At 37.5% G+C, this 23,927-nt stretch overlaps 2 protein-coding genes and 1 pseudogene across 2 annotated transcripts; all 3 read right to left on the reverse strand.

Moving 5' to 3' along the window:
* Positions 1–1,627: 1,627 nt before the first annotated feature.
* Positions 1,628–3,129, reverse strand: LOC114743670 (E3 ubiquitin-protein ligase PUB23-like). The gene has a single exon (XM_028931886.1). It carries the CDS (start codon positions 3,088–3,090, stop codon positions 1,879–1,881), a length of 1,212 nt encoding a protein of 403 aa, XP_028787719.1. The 5' UTR covers positions 3,091–3,129; the 3' UTR covers positions 1,628–1,878.
* A 7,758-nt stretch (positions 3,130–10,887) lies between these two features.
* LOC114743671 (E3 ubiquitin-protein ligase PUB23-like) lies at positions 10,888–12,183 on the reverse strand. The gene has a single exon (XM_028931887.1). The coding sequence runs from the start codon at positions 12,136–12,138 to the stop codon at positions 10,927–10,929; it is 1,212 nt and encodes a 403-aa protein (XP_028787720.1). The 5' UTR covers positions 12,139–12,183; the 3' UTR covers positions 10,888–10,926.
* Positions 12,184–19,160: 6,977 nt separating this feature from the next.
* On the reverse strand, positions 19,161–23,508 carry LOC114743673 (BEL1-like homeodomain protein 1; annotated as a pseudogene).
* Between the last annotated feature and the right edge of the window lie 419 nt (positions 23,509–23,927).

Genomic DNA, 23,927 nt, shown 5'->3' on the forward strand with positions numbered 1-23,927 from the left:
TGGCCAGTTGCTTGAAGATAAAGTTGTATTTTTTTTTTAAATAATCGCAATCATTTTTTTAATATTAGCTGAAGATCGAAGAGCCCAAAATAATATTGATATAAATCAAACGGGGATAATTAATATTTTATATGACTCAGCATAGATACAGTTGTCTTGAGAAATTTTTTATCGAATAAAACTTAGATTAAGTTCTTCACTCACACTTATTATTTTATTATTGTTAGTTGTTAAAATGTATCTGCGTACTAGTAAATTCACCTATAAATACTTGTAAACTTTTTGTATCGGCTCTGGTAATATAAATGAAGATTTGTAAATTTTTATATGGACACTTATTATTTTACTATTATTAATTATTAAAATAAGTATGTACACTTATAAATTCACTCATGAAACACAGATACTTATTATCTTGCTACTGCTGATTGCTGAAATATTTATGGACAATTATAAATTTATCTACAAATTAGACCGAATAGATATAAGTAACTTGACTTAAATTTGTTCCCTTCTAACATGTGTACGTATAATGGAACCCAGCTGCTTGTATGAATAGTATGCAGTTATCCCATAAGAATGCTCACATATGACGCTGTTGATGCGCCATATAGAAGGGGGTGTGATTGAAGTGCAAGCTGTGGCTTAACTAGCTTTGCACCAACCATGTGGATGTGTTGTCTATGTGTGTGTGTGTGTGTCTATATATATATATATGAGCAATTTGAGCGATAAGAATATTTGTCATCGATAATATTAAAGGACCCGCACGGCTTCCTCATTATTCAGCCTTAGCTTCTTCCTATGCCATTCTTATCAGACTTCTTTCATTTATTATGCATTTTCAGGTCAAACATACGCGCACCATAAAGCTTCTTTACAAGTTGCTTTTCCGCTTTACAATATTTTTAAGCAAACAGCCACGTCTCTGAGTTTAAATTGCGTCTTCCTTGTATATGCCTGGAGTTCTATTCACATGCATATATATTTCTTGACCAACAAATTAAAAACGCATAACACTTATTTTGCTTCTTAATTAAGAGAACATGTCATATTAATTTTTTCACTGGAGGCGCATTCTGTGTCAATTATTATTGGCTGTGAAAACTAAACAAATCATCGCAATGTAATCATCAATTGGGCATGGGTGAACGTGAAGCTCCAAAGTAATGGAATTTGTAAAACGGTTCTTGCATATGCATAACCGGATGTTGAAATGGTCAAAGCTTTTAATCTTGCGTGCTGATATATATTTTCACTAAATTCTCAACTGCGTTCATAGAAATGCTATTGTGCCCATATCATACATTCCAGAATTTTCCCGTATTCGCGCTTCACAATTAATTATAATTTCAATCATATAATTGTTCTTAAAGTTAACGCCTGATTCTTCTTAATCATTTTAGAATTTACCTCATTAAACTGTTCTTTAATCGTGTTGTTTGATCTTGGTCCTAATAATTATATACGTATGTACACCCACTTGGTTATACTATCCTGTATTTTTGAAAAATTATAAAGTGGCTCAATTACAAGTGTTGTCCATTATTTACAAACACGGGGGTACATAAACAGGAAAAGAAGAATAAGACTGAAGAAAACGAAATGGATCCCCCCATGGAAATAGCCCATTTATATATGTGCCACATTTGACACCTAATTAGCCTCCCCTTATTGTCGCATTATCAGAAACTGTGCGGAGAAACCCAATTTGACACCGAACCTTTCCTTAATGGGCCATACTTGATGCCAATGGATGTTCATAATACGTTCCTGTCCAAACAACTTTGTGTTCCTGTACAAACAATACGACAAAACCAAAAAGAGCGACTTGAAATAGTAAAATCAAGAGATCGGAAAGCCAAATCTGCTCGGCGTTCAAGCTAAGTATGAACCCAAACTGCTGGGCATGCATGCAGAGTTCTTGCATGCGAGAGCATGGAGTTTGAGAATCTCTCTAGCTTTCTCCTTCGTCTTGCTCCCACTCTCCATTTGCATCACCAAACACAGCTTCCCCATCGCACCCACTTGTATCATTTCCTGCACAACACTGGCAGTCGCCGAGGACTTGGAAACAGACAGCAGAATCCTCACCGCCCTCTCGTTCGCCATAGTCGAAACCCTCAGAATCTTCTTCGACACGACGGCTAGCCCTGCCCCGTGCCTCAACAGCTCTGCTCTTCCCTCAGCACAACTACACAGCATATCCAACAACACTAGCATCATCTCACACACCTTCCTCTCCTCACAATCCAGAAGCAGTTCTATCAGTTCCCAAACACACCCTACTTTTACTGCTCTGTGCCTGTTTCTTCCCCACGGGCAGAGCTGGATCAGTGTTTGCAGCGTCGCGTATGTAGCCTGCTGGGAGATTTGATCTTTGAGAATCTGCACTAATTCAACGAATAGCTCATATCTTATGTTGAACAAGCGTGAAGAATCAGCGACTTGGAACATTGAATTCAGTAAAAGGACTGCATACGCTCGTGACTCGTAGACTCCTTTCTGCATGACTGTGGTTAAGGAATCTATTAGCCCTCCATTTCTGAAGGTTATGAGAGATTTTAAGCTAGCTTCCGAGACGTGGAGGCTGTGGAGGATACTTAGGGCCTCGTCTTGGTTAGGCTCCACCTGCGGTGAGGCTGTGGATATAATGGATGCTAAGAACTCAACAGCACCCGAAGCTTCCATGCAGCGTCTGTTTGTTTCGCTGTCGGAAGCAATAGATTTGAGTTCTCGGAGACATCGAGTCAGGGAGTGAGGTGATCGGGAAGCGTCTCTGATGAGCTTGGAAATCTGGGTCTTGGTGACTGGGGGCTTGGGCGTGGGGATCCTTTCGATGCCGTGAGAAGCGTTCATGGTACACCAGGCCTGAATCAATCGGCGAAGGGTATGGTTGGGGGTGAGATCGGTGTCGTCCGATAGGGGTTGTTTGGTGACTGGGCAGGTCATGCTCTTCCCTGAGAACAGCCATTTCTCAATACTCTCGCGGTCGTAGGTAATACCGGTGGACACGGTCACCGGATCCTTCATGATTTCCAATGAAACGGGGCAGATAAAGAAGGGAGGGACATCAATCTCGTGATCCATATGATCGATCAAGAAGCCGAGAAAGAATGGATTTTGATGAGAGAAATTCAAACGGTGCAGAAGAAGAGAAGTTGAAAGATTGAGGAAGGAGGGCACAGAGTTGAAAATTGGAATGGTTACGTTGGAGTTCGTTGGCAGTTGGGGGAATAGGGAAGGGGAATATATGTAGGGGAAGCCGTGTCTGGCCAGCGTGAAAGTGAATAAACGCAGAAAAAACAAAAAGCCTCCGCAGGGGGGAAAGAGGAGGAAAGAATATAATTGAATGACTTTTCAAACAGTTGGATTTGGATCCATTCTTGTTCTTGATGGCTAACTGAATTAAATAATATTAAATTTAATGTCACTTAAATTAGTTTTAACTACATAGAAAATTAAAATGTGTTTAAAATGAATCTTACTCAAAATATTTTATTTAGTTCATATATTATAAATGATTGGCATATATTTCGAATATAGATTATAATCACTCGTTTATTATAGAGAAATATGAGGTATTTTTTTTATCATACACATTTCACCTAATAGAAATATGGGGTAAAATACATTACATTATTAAGCAACCCTGAATAATCCCCCCCTCGTTACTTCGGGTGTGTGGCTCTCTTCTCAGCTCATTTTCTAACACAGGGGCGGAAGGACCTAGTCATCATCGTGTGAGGTTAGGGGGATAGGTGAATCAAAATGAGGAAACAAAATAAGCTGACGTGGATGAAATTTGTGAGAGCGGGTTGGGGTAATTCCTTTGACTTTCTCTGTGTAGAAGCCGGTTTGCGAACCCGGTGGCGGGGTGGGTTCTTTAAACGTGGGTTTTGACTGCTGCGCTTATTGTTCGACGTGGACCCATTGTCATTCCGGAAGCTTTTCCGGCCCCCTCTTCTTCTACTATCATATTCACTGTATTTCTGTCTTCAATGTTCACACGCTTCACTTTCTCGCCCAACTCTTCTTTTGCGCTGACCTCTTTTGCGCCAACGTCATATTACTATGCGGTATTGTTTTATTGCGGCGTAATGTTTTTCGTGTGTCAAAAAAAAAAATGTGACCGTAACTTTCTTATATGCAAATATGTTTGATACTAGATCACATAAGAAAAATCCCAATATATATGCATCTTTCAAGTAAAAATATACATATTAAAGCATTTACTTTTATTCTTATCTGTTAACAAATTTAAAACACTGCATAAAAATGTTATATTTTTTAAGTAATTTTGATTTATATAAAATATTTAAATACTGTTCATAACAGATATTTACGTTTTTAATGTTTTAGTAAACACGGTTAAGATTTTTTTGTGCTTGTAATTTCATGTCATTAACGATAAAATAATAATTTTTTAAGAAAATCAGGAAATTTTAATTTGTATTTTCAATTATTTGGGGTGTTTTCCAGAGAAAGTTAACTTGTATTCATATATCTTTATGGCCTCTCTCTCATATTCCGTTTTCCCAGTTTCGTTTCTTGCAAAGAACCTATTAGGGGTTTTAATTATTTTCCAGATAGGTTGTAGTTACCATAATAAATTACCATGGTGCACTGCATAAAAGATTTTGAATCATGAACAGCTTCTGAATATCTTAGATACGCAAAATCAAACAGGTGGAAAACAACCGTGTTATTACAATGAGAAGGACAGGTTTGAATTTTGTTTGTATAGAAAAAAATAAAAATATATGTTTAATAATAACCGCTATGATGTGCAAAAATAATTTTTAGGGGGGATATTGCTTAATTAGGATGAACACGAAGTAGCCGCAGATTTCCGTTCTTTTTCCCGTTTTTGTCGAGACACTGATTAGTTGATTGACCAGTTGAAGAAAGGGAGAGTGGATAAGAATAACCATGCATATATAGTCATGGACATGTGGGTTTGTTACACTTTACACACCAGTCGTCGTTCTTAATTTGCGCCTTGGACACTTTCAAACGAACATCGCTTTCGAATCATATATTATTATCTCGCGGGCAATCAAAGTGGATTTAGGGTCATTTCCCACTATTAATAGAAAGTCATTAACCCATTAATCAACATCCCGCCCCTCATTGGTTTGATTGACGGCCAACAATTACCTTGCCTAACAATTCGGGTTTCTTACATTCACAAATAATCACAACAATAAAACGTGCATCTATAGTGTAGTTAAACAGTGTATAATTAATTGACCAAAAAAAAAAGTATAGAATTTGTATGTGGCCAAACAAAAAAACAGTATACAAATATTAATTAATAAGGACTCCATCACTCTTGAAATAACTGTTATTTATGTAGAACTAACTATATTGCATATATAAATTATTGCCTGGAGTATATTATTTTTAATAGATTTTTCAATAGAATTTTCGGTTATTAATAATTAATCTTGATGACTACAAGACTAATTAATATTTATTAAAATTTTAAAATGATTATTTTAAAATAAAATCAAGAACTCTAAAATGAGTACACTATTAATTAATTTACATAAATTAATAAATTAAGTTAATTTTTGAAGTTTTAAAAGTGTCCTCAATAAAAGTCAGCTGGTTGTTCTAAAAATATTTTGGACAGTGGATTTCATATTAAAAAATTATGAAAAAACTTACCGATAATGAAGATCATAATGAGTGAATATTTATGGAGTGTGGATAGCATCCAAGATTGTTGTGAAGTTATATTAGGTCCACGTATTAATTTATGGAGTGTGGATAGCATCCAAGTTCTCACTTAACAACCTTCCACTTTGTCTGCCACAATTTCATTTTAATGGCTTTCATATTTAGAAAATCCACTATTTTTTATGGAAGAGATATAAAGTGACATGAATATATAACGACGTGCGGGTTAAAAAAAAAAAAAAAAAACAAAAAATAAATTAATAAATTGAAAGATGAAAAAAGGCAACGAATGCATGGAACTCGTGGTCGCGAGGTATCAATTGTCGGCCATGAATTATGTCGCGTGCGGAGTACTCAGTCCTCAAGCGGTTAAACCTTTTGATTTAAAGCAAATCAAGCTAACTGAATGTATGATTCATGGTTTAAATTTTTACTCAAAATTTTTTTCATATTTAATATCCAATAATACCTTAAATAAAATTATTTCTAACGAAAGATAATACTCCTCCGGTCCTTAATGTAAGACCCATTTAACTAGTTTGATTAGATTAAGAAAGTTAGGTAAGTTAGTTAATTATAAGAAAAATGACACATTTTTCCTAAAATACCATAATCATCTTTCTTAATACCTTATCTCCCTCTTCTACTTGATTATGGTTGAGGGAGTATTCATAGGGATAATTTAGAGAAAATTGATAAATATGAGAAATGGATCTTATATTTAGGACCAAAATCAATTTAAGAATTGGGTCCTATATTAAGGACCGGAGGAATACGTGCCTAAAAAAAATTACTGTGAATTCAGAGAAATTCTTAGGTATTCTGGAAGTAATACGTCACTTGAATACTCTCTGATAAAAACGCACCAATCCAATCAATAGCAGGCCCACTTGTCAGCTTCTGTGGATGTTTTTCAACGGAAAATATTGCACAAAAAATTCTACCACAACTGTTTTCTCTCCCCTCTTTTTCATTACACCTCTCTCAAATTTCTCCCTCTTTTGCACTTTTCCTCCCCGTCTTTCCATCATCTTTCTCATCATCCTTCGTTAGCTTCTCTCTCCTCCTTCCAGTATTCCTGTCGTAACAGCCCATTTGACCCTTCTTCTTCTTCTTCTTCTTCTTCTTCTTCTTCTTTTTGCCTGAAAAGCCCTCTTACTCAGCGTCTCCCACTTTCACCACATCTCCACCGCCATAATGCCCTACACCGCCGCCAGCATTATGTCAGCCAAGGTTAGCTGGTGCTCAAGCCATTTGAGGGGTGCCATCCCGGACAGCATCTTATCCATGAGCACTCCATGAATCTTGAGATTATGAGAGCTATTTTTGCTCGCCCCCGCTTCAGCTTCTTCCTTCATCTTCCATTCTTCATTCTTCAACAAACTTAGCAACAGCAAAATGGCGCCAGAGGGGTTTTAAAAATTTTGAACAAATGCTGTACATACACTTGGCCTGAGCTCTTTATTTTTCAGCAAAAATGCTATGTCTCACTTGTACTTCGTTATGCTCAGGACCTTAGTGTGCTATAATGCAATTTTTCGTCTCCAGAAAAAAAGTTGGCGAAAAGAAGAACGGGGAGAGAGAAACCGGTGAAGAATAATAAGAAAGAAGATGAAAAAGAAGGAGAAAAGAGAGTCACGAAAGAAGGTAGGAAAAGTGGGAGAAGAGAGGGAAAATTTGAGAAAAGTGTTACCGAAAAATTGTGAAATATTTTCGTGAAATATTTTCCATTGAAAAAGAGTAACATAAGCTGATAAGTGGGCCTACAATTGATTGAGTTGGCGCGTTTTTATTGAAGAGTGTTCAAGTGACGTGGTACTCCCAGGATACCTAAGAATTTCTCTGTAAATGCAATCTACGCATATGCCCCGATCGAGGTACATACGATGACAAAGATGTTGAGTTGAATGCGGGTGATCTGGTGAGTGGGAAAAGGGCTGCGGCGGTTATTTCGACCCATGAAAATTAAAAGGAATGAGTACGTTTTGGGTTTGTGAAGGGACACTTTCCAAATAAATGGTATGAAGGCAATAATATATAGCCTGAGATATATATATATATATATATATTGTACCGTGTCAAAAAGTTGTAACACTTTGGTATTGATCACAACATATGACTGTACTTGGCAAAATGATGGACTTCTATTTATACGAGGATTCAGGAGCAACGAGAAACACGGGACCACTACAAAAAATTAAAACTGCTCTTGTTTATTTTAATCATATATGTGCGTAATCAGTCAAACTTGTAAATAATAAATTATGGGTTGAATTCAATCCATGACAAAGTCTCTCCCGTCAGCCACCAAATACTATTAATTTCCTGTATTCTATTCCTAGCCAACGTACAGCTTCTTTTGACTCATCGTTTCATCAAAACTAAACTCCATGATTCCTTAATTTACACTTAGCTACCTTTTGTTCTCATATTTAACCACTTCCAATTTTTAGGGTACATATTCATCAAAAAAGTAATAAGATCAGAGTTATATTTACATCCGAGGAAATTTATGCCCCATTACAGGAACATTCTTTTAAAAGAAAAAAATAAATAATGGTAATTTAATTAATGCATATTAATATTGCTATTGATTATGTGATTAAAAAAAATTCTCCAATACAGTTAGCTTTATTATGAGGAGGTCAAACTCTAAAAGGCTTGCAAAACTGAACAGCAGTATGCATATCTGAAAAAATATATTAACGAGAGAGAAAGCACTTTAAAGGAATGTCTTAAAAAGAAAAGACGTGGACATTATATTCAATGTCTTTTACATATCAATTGTGAATTTCAGATTAAAAAAAATACCAAATGTAAATTTCCTTGTTACTTATTAAAGTAAATGTATCTAATAGCGCCCGCAAATTTGAGCCAACTGATCCTGTCCGGTCAACTACGGGTGTTATTGACCCCAAACAAGATTGTTCAACGTAATTTTTTTTAATACTGGTTATTAATCAGTTGCAATTTATAAAATGATCGCATTAATGCTTGCTCTTACATCCTGAATCCCATCATCCAATCAACATACCTCCGGTCTTAATTATAAGATTTAAGATCTCAGCCTTATAATTAGGATTGAAAGTAGGATGTAGTTAGCTTATAGTCATGTACTAGCTCCCATTACCATATTCCAAATCAAATTCGTTTCACCCTCAAACACGGAATAAATCGAGCGTAAGTCGTCCTCTCTTATCTTTGTTCCGTTCCGTTCCATATTATACACAACATATTGCGTAGATTCTCTTTATTTTTATTTATTTATCGGTCACACATAAGGCATCGGAATTGAAAGATTCCCGAGGTAAGAACAACATCACAAATTCGGATGAAATTCAAATACATCAAATTCATCTGGTACTTTTATTTTTATTTACAATAATAATACTGATCGTCGTCATCACCCTGGTTCCGCATTCGCAAGAAAAAGAGTTATACTTTCTTAACTACATTTCTTTCTATAATTTTAATTTGTACGGGCCTTTTGTAAGAGGAACAGAAAATGAACCGTACTCCGACGCATCATGTCCTCACTTGTAATTTCTTCCCCTAATTTATTTGAGCGTCTGGCAAACTTGCGACTTGAAATGAAATATCATCCTCGCAGATTGATAAGCCATTGTTTAAAATAATCATAGCGCCCCCCCGGCCCCCTCTTTTTTCTTTGTGCTGTTTATTCTTTATTTTATTTTTCTAGGGGGCGGCGATGAATTTGTGTAATTCATGTAAAATCAGGGAATAGGACTTCATTTTTCGGGGCCAGTGTCACTTGAAAAGGCCCAAAATGCCGGCTGGTTTTTAATATCTAGTTGAAAGTCAACGTCCCTTTAGTTACATATGTATATGATGCTCATGATCCCGACTTCTTATTGGATAATTGGGGCCGCTTCGATTTATCCAGGCCATGACACAATGTGATTGCCTTCATTGTTGCCCTTGTTTTGGTTTTCATATAGTTATATATGTACTACCTCCCGTTCTAATTATAAAAGCCAATTAACTAATTTAAGGAGATTAAAAAAATAAGTTAAGTTAGTTATTTATAATAAATGAGTGTTGATTTTCTTAAAATATTCTTACTAATCAAGTGTATTGATTAGAACTACCATTGTTAGAAGAACTACCTTGAAAAAAAATATATAAGTATGAGAGATAAAGTAGATTGAGGTTTTATATTTAGAACCAAAATAAAAGTCAAACAAGGTCTTATATTAAAGACCGAAGCTAGTACTCCTCCAGTTCTTAATATAAGACTTATTTAATTAATTTGATTAGATTAAGAAAGTTGGGTAAGTTAGTTAATTATAAGAAATATGACATGTTTTTCCTAAACACCATACATCTTCCTTAATGTCCTCCCTCCCTCTTCTACTTGATTATGGTTGAGGAAGTATTCATAAGAGTAATTTAGAAAAAAAGTTGATAAATAAGTCTTATATTTAGGATCAAAATCAACTTAATAATTAGGTTATATATTAAGGACCGAAGAGTATATGATTAATGCATCATAATTCCATGCATGTATACTGACATACTCCCAGGGGTTAGCCGTCCGTGTGTGTGTGTGAATATATATAAAGCACCCCTGCTCTGATAAATGCGACGAGCTCTTGAACACATTTAGCTTCTTTATATATAGACATCAGTTTCGTTTTATCTTTCTGGTTCTGGTGTTTCATGATGATTCTGGGGGCAAGCATATCTTCATGTTCGCTGGTTGGAGTCCTTTTTATGCATAATATTCATAGTATCAAGTCTGCAGATTTTGAGTGAGCTCGAAATCGATATGCCCTCCGTGGCCCCTTGATCGGAAACATTATTTGATGATCTAGAAAGCAACGACATATAGATATACACATCGAATAACAGATACACACAAAAATAAATAAATGGCATAAATATTTTACCAAAAAATGAAATACTCTTCCTCCCGTCTTTAAAAGATCTATTTAACTAATTTAATTAAATTAAAAAAGTTAGTTAATTATGAGAAATATAAAATATTTTTCCTAAAATATGAAAATTATCTTTTTTTTAATATCTTCTCTTCCTCTCCTATTTGATTGTAATTGATAGAGTATCAATATAGAAGTAATTTAGAAAAAATTAATAAATATGATAAATAAGTCTTATATTTAAAATCAAGATCAACTCAATAATTATTAGGTCTTATATTAAAATCAAAAAGAGTGACTTGAAATAAAAACAAGAGATCAGAAAGCCAAATCTGCTCGGCGTTCAAGCTAAGTATGAACCCAAACTGCCGGGCATGCATGCAGAGTTCTTGCATGCGAGAGCATGGAGTTTGAGAATCTCTCTAGCTTTCTCCTTCGTCTTGCTCCCACTCTCCATTTGCATCACCAAACACAGCTTCCCCATCGCACCCACTTGTATCATTTCCTGCACAACACTGGCAGTCGCCGAGGACTTGGAAACAGACAGCAGAATCCTCACCGCCCTCTCGTCCGCCATAGTCGAAACCCTCAGAATCTTCTTCGACACGACGGCTAGCCCTGCCCCGTGCCTCAACAGCTCTGCTCTTCCCTCAGCACAACTACACAGCATATCCAACACCACTAGCATCATCTCACACACCTTCCTCTCCTCACAATCCAGAAGCAGTTCTATCAGTTCCCAAACACACCCTGCTTTTACTGCTCTGTGCCTGTTTCTTCCCCACGGGCAGAGCTGGATCAGTGTTTGCAGCGTCGCGTATGTAGCCTGCTGGGAGATTTGATCTTTGAGAATCTGCACTAATTCAACGAATAGCTCATATCTTATGTTGAACAGGCGTGAAGAATCAGCGACTTGGAACATTGAATTCAGTAAAAGGACTGCATAGGCTCGTGACTCGTAGACTCCTTTCTGCATGACCGTGGTTAAGGAATCTATTAGCCCTCCATTTCTGAAGGTTATGAGAGATTTTAGGCTAGCTTCCGAGACGTGGAGGTTGTGGAGGATACCTAAGGCCTCGTCTTGGTTAGGCTCCGCCTGGGGTGAGGTTGTGGATATAATGGATGCCAAGAACTCAACAGCACCCGAAGCTTCCATGCAGCGTCTGTTTGTTTCGCTGTCGGAAGCAATAGATTTGAGTTCTCGGAGACAGCGAGTCAGGGAGTGAGGTGATCGGGAAGCGTCTCTGATGAGCTTGGAAATCTGGGTCTTGGTGACTGGGGGCTTGGGCGTGGGGATCCTTTCGATGCCGTGAGAAGCGTTCATGGTACACCAGGCCTGAATCAATCGGCGAAGGGTATGGTTGGGGGTGAGACCTGTGTCGTCTGATAGGGGTTGTTTGGTGACTGGGCAGGTCATGTTCTTCCCGGAGAACAGCCATTTCTCAATACTCTCGCGGTCGTAGGTAATACCGGTGGACACGGTCACCGGATCCTTCATGATTTCCAATGAAACGGGGCAGATAAAGAAGGGAGGGACATCAATCTCGTGATCCATATGATCGATCAAGAAGCCGAGAAAGAATGGATTTTGATGAGAGAAATCCAAACGGGGCAGAAGAAGAGAAGTTGAAAGATTGAGGAAGGAGGGCACAGAGTTGAAAATTGGAATGGTTACGTTGGAGTTCGTTGGCAGTTGGGGGAATATATATAGGGGAAGCCGTGTTGGCCAGTGTGAAAGTCCATAAACGCAGCAAAAGCAAAAAGCCTCCGCAGAGGGGGAGAGAGGAGGAAAGAGTAAAATTGAATGACTTTTCGAAGCGCTGGATTTTTTTTTTTTTGGCCTGAAATTCAAAGAGTTGGATTTGGATCCATTCTTGTTCTTGATGGCTAACTGAAATAAATAATATTAAATTTAATGTCACTTAAATTAGTTTTAACTACATAGAAAGTTAAAATGTGTTTAAAATGAATCTTATTCAAAATATTTTATTTAGTTCATATATTATAAATGATTGGCATATATTTCGAATATAGATTATAATCACTCGTTTATTATAGAGAAATATGAGATATTTTTTATCATACACATTTCACCTAATAGAAGTATGGGGTAAAATACACTACATTATTAAGTGACCCTGAATAATTCCCCCCCCCCCCCTGGTTACTTTGGGTATGTGGCTCTCTTCTCAACTCATTTTCTAACGCAAGGGCGAAAGGACCTAGTCATCATCGTGTGAGGTTAGGGCGATAGGTGAATGAAAATGAGGAAACAAAATAAGCTGACGTGGATGAAATTTGTGAGAGCGGTTGGGGTAATTCCTTTGACTTTCTCGTTGAAGAAGCCGGTTTGCGAACCCGGCGGGGTGGGTTCTTTAAACGTGGGTTTTGACTACTGCGCTTATTGTCCAACGTGGACCCATTATAATTCGGGAAGCATTCCCGGCCCCCTCTTCTTCTACTATCATATACACTTTATTTCGGTCTTCAATGTTCACACGCTTCACTTTATCGCCCGAGTCTTCTTTTGCGCTGACCTGTTTTGCGCCAACGTTATAATTCATTTTTATCCGGCTGTGTATTACTGCATTATTCTTACACGTTATAATTGCCTCTATGTTTTACTATGCGCTATTGTTTTATTACGGCATAATGTTTTTCGTGGGTAAACAAAAAAAAGTGACCGTAACTTTCTTATATGCAAATATGTTTGATACTAGATCACATAAGAAAAATCCCAATATATATGCATCTTTCAAGTAAAAATATACATATTAAAGCATTTACTTTTATTCTTATATGTTAACAAATTTAAAACGCTTCATAAAAATGTTATATTTTTTTGATTTATATAAAATATTTAAATACTGTTCATAACAGATTTTACATACTTAATGTTTCAATAAACACGGTTAAGATTTTTTTATGCTTGTAATTTCATGTCATTAACGATAAAATAATAATTTTTTAAGAAAATCAGGAAATTTTAATTTGTCGTTTCAGTTATCTGGGGTGTTTTCCAGAGAAAGTTACTTGTATTCATATATCTTTATGGTCTCTCATTCCGTTTTCACACTTCCGTTTCTTGCAAAGAACCTACTGCGTATTTTAATTAATTTCCAGATAGGTTGCAGTTGCCATAATAAATTACCATTGTACACTCCATAAAAGGTTTTGAATCATGAACAGCTTCTGAATAACTTAGATACGCAAAATCAAACAGGTGCAAAACAATCATGTTATTACAATGAGAAGGACAGGTTTGAATTTTGTTTGTGTAGAAAAAAATAAAAATATATGTTTAATAATAACCGCTATGACGTGCAAAAATAATTTTTAAGGGGAATATTGCTTAATTAAGATAAACACGAAGTAGCCGCAGATTTCCGTTCTTTTTCCCATTTTTGTCGAGACACTGATTAGTTGATTGCCCAGTTGAAGAAAGGGAGGGTGGATAAGAATAACCGTATAAAGGCATGAACATGTGGGTTTTGTTACACTTTACACACCAGTCGTCGTTCTCAATTTGCGCCTTGGACACTTTCAAACAAACATCGCTTTCGAATCATATATTATTATCTCGCGGGCAATCAAAGTGGATTTAGGGTAATTTCCCACCATTAATAGAAAGTCGTTAACCCATCAATCAAGATCCCGCCCCTCACTGGTTTGATTGACAGCCCACAATTATCTTGCCTAACAATTCGGGTTTCTTACATTCACAAATAATCACAACAATAAAAACGTGCATATATAGTGTAGTTAAACAGTGTATAATTAGTTGACCAAAAAAAAAGTATAGAATTAGTATGTGGCCCCAAAAAAAAGACAGTATAAAAATATTACTCCTCCGGTTCCTAATTATATACCCAGTTGATTTATTTGAGGAGATTAAGGAAGTAAGTTAAGTTGGTTATTTATATAAATAAGTGTTGTCATTCCTAAAATATTCTTGCTAATTAAGTATATTGGCTAAAATTATCATTATTAGAAGGATATCTTGGAAAAAAATGCATAAATATAAAGACAAAATAGATTAGGGTCTTATAATTAGGACCAAATAAAAAGTCAAATGGGATCTTATAATAAAACCGGAGGAAGTAATTAATAAGGACTCCATCAGTTTTGAGATAACTTATTTAAAATTGTGCAGAAATGACGGCAGAAATGTAGAACTATATTGCATATATAAAATTTGTGTGGAGTATATTGTTTTTTAATACTACCTTCGGTCTTATTATAAGACCAGTTGACTAATTTGAGGAGATTAAGGAAGTAAGTTAAGTTAATTATTTGTAACAAATAAGTTTTGCAATTCTTAAAATATCCTTGCTAATTAAATGTGTTGGTTAGAACTATCATTATTAGAAGGACTATCTTGGGAAAAAATGCATAAATATGAGAGAAAAAATGGATTGGAGTCTTATAATTAGGACCAACTAAAAGTCAAACGGGGCTTATATTAGGACCGGGTAGATATCTTTTTCCATAGAATGTGTCGGTTAATAATTAATTTGACGACTTAAGACTAATTCATATTTATTGAAATTTCAAAATAATTATTTGAAAATAAAATCAATAACTCTAAAACGATCAATTTTCATATAAGATGGAGTGAATGCACACGAATAATATATTCCTCTCCTTCTTATAAATACACTATTAATTAATTTACATAAATTAATAATTAAGTTAATTTTTGAAGTTTTAAGAGTATCCTCAATAAAAGTCAGCTGGTTGTTTTAAAAATATTTTTGACAGTGGATTTTATATAAAAAATTTATGAAAAACTTACATATAATGAAGATCATAATGAGTGAATATGTAAGGAGTGCGGATGGCATCCAGGATTGTTGTGAAGTTATATTACGTCCGCGTATTAATTTATACTATTCTCACGTAACAACCTTCCACTTTGTCTGCCACAATTTCATTTTAATGGCTTTCATATTTAGAAAATCCACTATTTTTTATGGAAGAGATATAAAGTGACATGAATCTATAACGACGTGCGGGTTAAAAAAAAAAAAGAAACAAAAAATAAATTAATAAATTGAAAGATGAAAAAAGGCAACGAATGCATGGAACTCGTGGTCGCGAGGTATCAATTGTCGGCCATGAATTATGTCACGTGCGGAGTACTCAGTCCTCATGCGGTTAAACCTTTAAAGTTAAAACCACACACACACATATCCATGGGTTTCATTCATATATAACTCTTTTGATTTAAAGCAAATCAAGCTGATTGAATGTATGTTCATGGTTTAAATTTTTGCCAAGAAAATTCATATTTAATATCCAACAATATCTTAAATAAAATTATCTCTAACGAGAGAATGCACCTGCCTAGAAAAAAAAATTACTGTAAGTGCAATCTACGCATATCAATTCAGAACCTCTCCTCTTCCCTTCCGTCCTCTTTCTTTTTCTTTTTCTTTTTTTTAACCGTTAGATTAATATTTTAACAATTCAGATTTAAATCTTTTTAAAATTATTATTAAAATATTAAATTATAAAAATAACTAAATAATAAATTACAAATTATATTAAAATTTAATTCTAATGGTTTACAGGTGCACTAAATATTTTTAAAAATTTTTTATAAATAGTTTATAAAAACTTAAAATCTAAACTGTTAAAATATGTTATGAAGGCAATAATATATAGCCTGATATATATACATATATATATAGTACCGTGTCGAAAAGTTGTAACACTTTGGTATTGATTACAAGATAAGCATGTACTTGGCAAAATTAATGATGACTTCTATTTATATGAGGATTCAGAAGTAACGAGAAACACGGGACCACTGCAAAAAATTAAAACTGCTATTGTTTATTTTAATCATATATATGCGTAATCAGTCACACTTGTAAATAATAAACTATGGGTTGAATTCAATCCATGACAAAGTCTCTCCCGTCAGCCATCAAATACTATTAATTTCCTGTATTCTATTCCAAGCTAACAGCCTCTTCTGACTCATCCTTTCATTAAAATTAAACTCCATAATTTCTTAATTTACACTTAGCTACCTTTTATTCTCATATTTAACCACTTTCAATTTTCAGGGTACATATTCATCAAAAAAAGTAAGAAGAGCAGATTTATATTCACATCCAAGGAAATTTATGCCCCATTACAGGAGCATTCTTTTAAAAGAAAAAGATAAATAATGGTAATTTAATTGATGCATATTAATATTAATATTGATTACGTGATTAAAAAAATTCTCCAATACAGTTAGCTTTACTACGAGGAGGTCAAAGTCTAATTTAAAATCTATATACCCTACCACAGTTCTTAATTCAAAAGGTAGCAGCCACGTGTTTTGTCTGGGGTTCCTTTTTCATCAGGTGACAATCAAGTAATCAACGAAATGGTCTGTGCTTCAAACAACTGTGAGAACGTGACAATTAATGTTGTTTATTAGTCAGTCGCAATTTATAAAATGATCGCATTAATGCTTGTTCTTACATCCTGAATCCCATCATCCAATCAACATACCTCCGGTTTTAATTATAAGATTTAAGATCTCAGTCTTATAATTAAGATTGAAAGTAAGACGTAGTTAGCTTATAGTCATGTACTTGCTGCCATTACCATATTCCAAATCAAATTCGTTTCACCCCGAAACACGGAATAAATCGAGCGTACCTCGTCCTCTTTTATCTTTGTTCCGTTCCATTCCAAATTATACACAACGCACACACCACACACGTATTGCGTAGATTCTCTTTATTTTTATGTATTTATCGGTCACAAATAAGGCGCCCGAATTGAAAGATTCCCGAGGTGAAGAACAAAATCACAAACGGGACCGTACTCCGACGCATCGTGTCCTCAATTGTACTTTTTCCCCCTAATTTATTTGAGCGTCTAGCAAACTTGCGACTTGAAACGAAATATCATCCCTTTTTTTTTTTCAGAAATGAAATATCACCTAGCAGATTGATCAGCTGTTGTTTAAAAATAATCACAGCCCCCCCCCTCTTTTTTTTCTTTGTGCCGTTTATTCTTTATTTTATTTTTCTAGGAGGTGGTGATGATTTTTCTTTTTGTAAATGAAAAATTAGATGAATTGGGTTTCAAGAACTTATTAGGACCAAGACATGTCTCTAAGTTCATTTGTATAATTCATGTAACGTCAGGGAATGGGACTTCATTTTTGGGGGGCCATGTCAAATGAAAAGGCCCAAAATGCCGGCTTGTTTTTTAATATCTCGTTGAAAGTCAACGTCCCTTGAGTCCAGATTTGCGTGTTTGGGTTGCCTCCTCTGGTCCAACGTTCGACTTGTTTTATGTTGTCCTTGATCCGATTCCATGTGGCCCGAAATGAATTGGGCTGAATGAACCCGGCCAACTGTGCGTATAACTGTACAAAATATAACAAATTTATCTTTAAAAAAAAGAAGATTATTTTATAAAAAAAACATAAATGGTGCAGAGCGTATATTTTGGGCAGACGCATGACAAATTGGAGTCATTCTTTTCAAAATTGTAATGCGTGGATGAGATGACGGTGCGCGTACTTTGGAGATGTAACCATAATATCTAGTTTAGCCTGAACCTGATGTAATCTATACGAATATTTTGAAAGTAAAAAAAAAGAAGAAAGAACAAACAACATGAATACGACAATAAGTATGAGATGCAGCAGACTTCTCAGTCCTAACTGATGTGACGCTGAGAGACTTCACACGTGGACCAAACTCTTTTTAACAGTTTGATGATTGTGGCTGCCGCTTGCAAGGGCTATGATGTGCAAGGACTAAGGAGTTAGCTTTTATGGAGTCAAATGCAGGCACTGTCCTACCCTGCAATCACAGCCCCGCTTTCTCAAGTCTCAGGCTTCAAACGACACTCGCATTGTTATTCTTTTGCCATCACAGCCCTAACTTTCCTTTGTTCTCCGGGACCACGCTGATTTCGTTACTCTTCAAGTAATAAGGCGGGCGAGGGTGTTTGGTCCCAAAAGTAGTGTCGTCATCTTTTGATTCGCTTATATCTGGCTCGTGCACTTTGTTTTTCAGTGCTTTGCAGATTTTAAACTCGTCAAGGACCCCAACTACCAGCCGTAATGAAATCTTTAGTAACCATAGCTGTAGGAAGCAGACATCCAAGCTAATTTACTGATTCGTTCATTGATGCTCAACTCCAAGAAGCAGGTAAGAGCTGGGAAAGTTTTTCTCCTCTGGGATGCGTGACAGTACTAAATATGTTTTCAGAGCTGTTTTACTTGTGGCCTCATTGCTGGGGGTGGATGCTCACTCTCATCAAGCCCCCATTGATGGACGCAACTAAATGTGGTCAGATTATCTGTTCTTCAGGTGTTCTTTCTCCAAATAATAATAACAACTGAGCATCCAATGCATCTGAGTTTAAGATGTCACATATAACAGAATTGACAGTGTAACAAAGACAAATAATAGGCTTGTCGATTAGCTTACATCTCAAAATCATAATTAATAATTGAATTCCTCATAAAAGTATTTTTAAATAGGGTAATTATTGATTGCACTATAACAGCGACAAGATAAAATAATGTATCTTCCGATAGTTGCAACTTTGAAGTTCTGAATGGCCTTTCTCTGACCACCATAAAACGTTATGGCATCCCACATATTTTCAATCAAGATATATTGGTAATATTTTCAGATAAAACTTTATATGACGCCAATCCATCTATCCCATCTTAAAAACCTTACAAAAATAATATACAACCCTCAACCATGTACTCTCAAATTCTATGCTATCTAGGAGATCGAAATGTTCAATGCAAGGTATAAACCTATACTAAATCAAATCTTGTTTTTCTTTACATTACCATGCAGGATCCCTTATTCCCTGGCTTGATCGGCTGGCTGCGCCGGAAGAAATTGTGAGATCCAGAAACAGCATTAATCTATCCCATGCCTCTGCCCTTAGGTGACAAAGTCTGGCAACAACTGTGCAGCAAACCTCTTAGGGTTCTGCAAGTTCATGTTCTCAAATGCAGCTGAGGAGTGGGCGGTGGAAGGGTTTATGGCTCCATACTCGTTCGATTCACCCATCTCCAGTCTTCTTCCCAACTGAATGTTCTGGCTTGGGAGAAAAGTTTGATGGCTTCCTGATAACGTGTCACAATGGGGAAGACCAAGAGTCAGGGAAACCCCATTCCCAGAAAACCTTGGAGTAAACTGCTCTGCGTCAAACCTTCCGATCTCCCCAATCGGGTATTGTCCAAAACCTCCGATAAAGTTTGCTTGGGTTCCCATGAATGGGTATTCATCCCTCCCCTGCCTCTCCTCTCCAAATTTTATTGAAAGTTGCTCATTACTGGCCTCGTTGGGCTTCACGTCCATGTTTATTGAAGTTGGGAAGTGTAGAATTTCTTGGTTTCTTGGCTTCTTGGGACTTCCCTGCGTGATGCCTTCTAGCTCTGATGATCCCATGAAGCTGAATCCAAACTGGTTTCTGACATTATCCCCAGTCGGTGATGATATTAATGGTTTAGAAACTGCTGTAGGAGTGTTTTGATTTGAAAACGTGTCTTTGCTGGAGTTGAGGCTTCGGGCATCCGTTTCAGTGGCAGGGCCTTTTTTGTTGTGGTGCTGCCGTTTTAATAGCAGGATCTTCACCGCTCTTGCTTGATTTATCTTCAGATCCGTTCTGTTCTTGCTCCTTCATCTCCTCCGTGTACATTTCTTCCACCATTGGTTTCCAGAGCCGAACTCGAGCATTTATGAACCAATTCGAAACCTGGGACAGCCGGAAACCACCTGATCAATTCCATAATTAAGGGAAATAATGGTTCGTAATTAGTGCAAAGACTAATTGACGAGTACCTGGCTCCTCGTGAGGCCTGTTTGCTTAGCAAGCATGTGCTTGTCAGAATCCTTGGGATAACTGGAACGAGACACAATAGTTTCAGCACAAAATTTAGAAAAGCCAAAATCTGTGAAGGTGGATCGAAACCGAATTGATGGGGTTTCTTACGGGTGGAGGAAGTGCTCAAAGAGCCAAGCACGTAGAACAGAGACAGATCTTTCGGGCAACCCTCGCTGGGGTCTCCAAGCATTGTGCTGGATCATTCCCAACTGTTGGAGAGCTCGCTGTTGGCGCAGGTGATGGTCCACGTACTTGAGCCTCGAACCTTCAATCTTGGTTCCAAAGCAATCTTCTTCTCCTAAGCTCTTATTAGCAGCTCGAATTTGGGCTGTAATGGCATCTTTCAGGCAGCGAAACTGCTTGGAGATCGTTTGCAGGGCAAGGGATGTGTATGTTCTGGCCGACCCAATTCCCGCAGCTTGCTCGAATGACGAAATCACTATCTGCATCTGCTGGTGGTACTGCCGGTACCTCTGCTCCACCTACACCAAAACCCAGTTATTAGTTAGTTTTAAAATCATTCTTGAAACTTGAACGTGGGCTTGCTTGCTATTATTAGCTCCCCATTCATTATAATAAGAATGATTATTATTCCTTCATTATTAAACCGCATAACCATTCTCAAATTCACAGGGTTATAATTAATGTTTTTTTGGGCGTGAAATTATTAGTACAACTAAAGCTCCGTTAAATTAATAAATCCATGAACCTAAGGTTTCAATTTGATTTCGACCTCCAAAAAAAAATCCACCCATGGAACTCGCACTTACACTTTTCTCTTGAAGTAAAAATCAGATTCAGCGTATCACCAGAGAGAAAAAATGATTGATCAGTACCTCATCAAGCATGCTGATTAGCTTAGCCTTCTTCATCTGAATCTCTTGTCTCTCCGCTGCTGATAGCTCAGAGGCTCGCTTAGCGCTTCCTTCTCCGCCGACAGAGACGTCGCCACTAGCTGCTGTTCCGGATGTCTCCCCAGTGGCTTTAGTATGGGCCCCTCCGTTCTTCTTTCCCAGCTCAGTCTTGATGCCGTTGTTAACATTGACGGCCTCGTCGAGAAGTTCCTGTGCTGCCTTCAAGTACTTGGAGCTTAGAAGCACACTCTGAATCCCCGAAACACCGTTCACGTTGGTCACCCCAGAAGCCGAAGACGGCGAACCACCCGACCCGCGAACGTCTTCGCCGGACATAGCAGGCGCTTGACCCTGCGATGTCACGTCACGATCAACCCGAAAAGACCCCATTCCAGCTTGCTGGGAGGACAGGCTCAGTGACAGTCCCTGCTGTGCTCGTGGAGTCTCACGCGCCGTCGCGTTTGGGTCGATTGGGTTCCAGAGATTGCACTGCATGCGAGGCAGAAATCCATGCAAGGCGGAGCCATCTTGGTGAACATGCACGGAGTGTTGCTGGTTGGGGTCTTGGGAGGAGGCAGCGGCAACGGTCGGCAGAGGGATGCCCACGAATTGCTGGGTATGATTGGGTGGCACGTGGTGGAGGTTTTGGGGAGCAAGCGAGTTGTTGCCAGCCGCGATGGAGTTGAGGAAGACCAAGTTACTGGAGTGCGACGGGGGAGGCGGCGGCGTGTCGGAGTAGTGGATATAGCCGGGGTTCATGAGAACCAGAGTTTGGAGGCCATCGGGCGGTTGGATTTCAGGATTACCATGAAAGTACGTCGCCATCGATTTTGGGTGAGAGCCTAATTCTTTTGGTGGTGACTTCACTGAAAAGAGACTACGTTAGTTAGGCCAGGCTTTCAAACCTCACATCCAAAACATACCAAATTACCAATACTCAGACATGAAACACACAAGTAATAAAAAAACAAAGAAAGAAAAAGCTCACAGACTCACGAACTTCCTCTCTATTTTCTACTGAGACACGAACACGGCCATGTAAATTATAAGACGGAAATATGATATGCACTATACCTTCGACTTCGAGAGAATCTGAGTATTTGTAGTTATAGATTAACCCATGAAAGAGCTGCGGAGAATCAATACTTATTTCGCAGTCACCTTCTCAAAAGAATCCTAAGAAAGAAACAGAGAAGAAGATATATAGTGAATCAGCAAGGTACAGCGGGATCGAAAATTAGTTTTCTGCAAAGCGCTTCTGCCTCTTAAGTACTCAAAATCAGTGGATTTTCTTTCATCCAGCTATATATTTATATATAAGGAGTTTCAAAACCCTTTTTCACAAAAAAAAAAAAAGGGGTTTTGCTTCGAAAACGAAGTAATTGGAAGAGGAGGAGGGGAGGGAGTGTGGGTACGAAATAGGGTGGGGGGTTTCACAAGGAGAGAAGAACATGGAGGACGGAGAGAGATGGTATAGGGATTGACACAGACAAAGGAAAAGGGCGAGAAATTGATTATTTATGTGAATAAATTATGACGGTAGTAATAGGAGTACCTGCTGTATGATGGAAATTACAGTGCACACGTGCTCCATGATCATCTCTGAACTGCAAAGCAAAAAAGAAAGAAGGATTTCAATTATAATGACCCGAAACCTATGAGCAATGGATTTTGAGACAAACATGTGTGTGTGTGTGTGTATGTATATATAGAGAGAGAGAGAGAGTGGGGGGTAAACACAGGCACAAGCACACACCGACTCACCCACCAAAGTGATACAGTTATGGCTAACAGACATCGAGAGGAAGGATACATGGAAGAGAGAGAGAGAGGGCAGCAACTTTAACCTGGGCACATGAATATGTATTATGCGATGCATCTATGTTTGGGATCTTATCACTCTCTTTCGCTCACAAAGGGCAAAGCTCTGTGTGTCTCTGCAACTCCATCCACCTCCGCTCAAAAGAGGGAAAAAAAGGAGTTACGAGGGAGGTGAGGTTAAAAAGACATGTCATAAAGATACCCCTCTTTATTCATCGCCTCATTATCCTCACATTTATGGCCATTTTCATGGGATAAATTAAAGAAAAGAAACTACACATGCAAGAAAAAGAAAAGTGGGAGATTCTGGGCAAGCGAGATCAAGAACTGCTCTCAATTGTGAAGACTGCTTAAGTCTACATGTACATGTGTTTATTCCTTATCTTTCCGTGGCTTTTTGAGAAGTACCTGTGAAAGGATCAAAACACGGCAACTTGTTTCGATTTGACCCCCTCTCTTTTCAAATCACTTGATGCAACCAAACACTCCCTCGACGAGCATCCATGAACTTTTTGAGAGAGATGGGGGTTGGGGGGGGGGGGGAGAGAGAGAGTTGGGTCTGTGCTGAGAAATGGATATAGGAGGGTAAAAGAGAGAGAAGACGAACCAATTATGTCAGAAGGTACGAAGAGCTGGGAGACGAGGAAACGTCAAAAGCTTAATAATTGTTTTTTTGAAGGGAAAAAATAATGAGAGAAGAAAAGAGGATGAGGAAGGAGGAGCAGGGCGCGAGAGCGGGGGAGGTATCTCATGGCTGGCTTCTCCATTAAATAATCTCCTTGTCGTTTTCACAATT

This window comes from Neltuma alba, unplaced genomic scaffold (genome assembly GCF_004799145.2).
Source record: "Neltuma alba isolate B1F8T4 unplaced genomic scaffold, ASM479914v2 tig00004088_pilon, whole genome shotgun sequence".
Classification (NCBI taxonomy): domain Eukaryota; kingdom Viridiplantae; phylum Streptophyta; class Magnoliopsida; order Fabales; family Fabaceae; genus Neltuma; species Neltuma alba.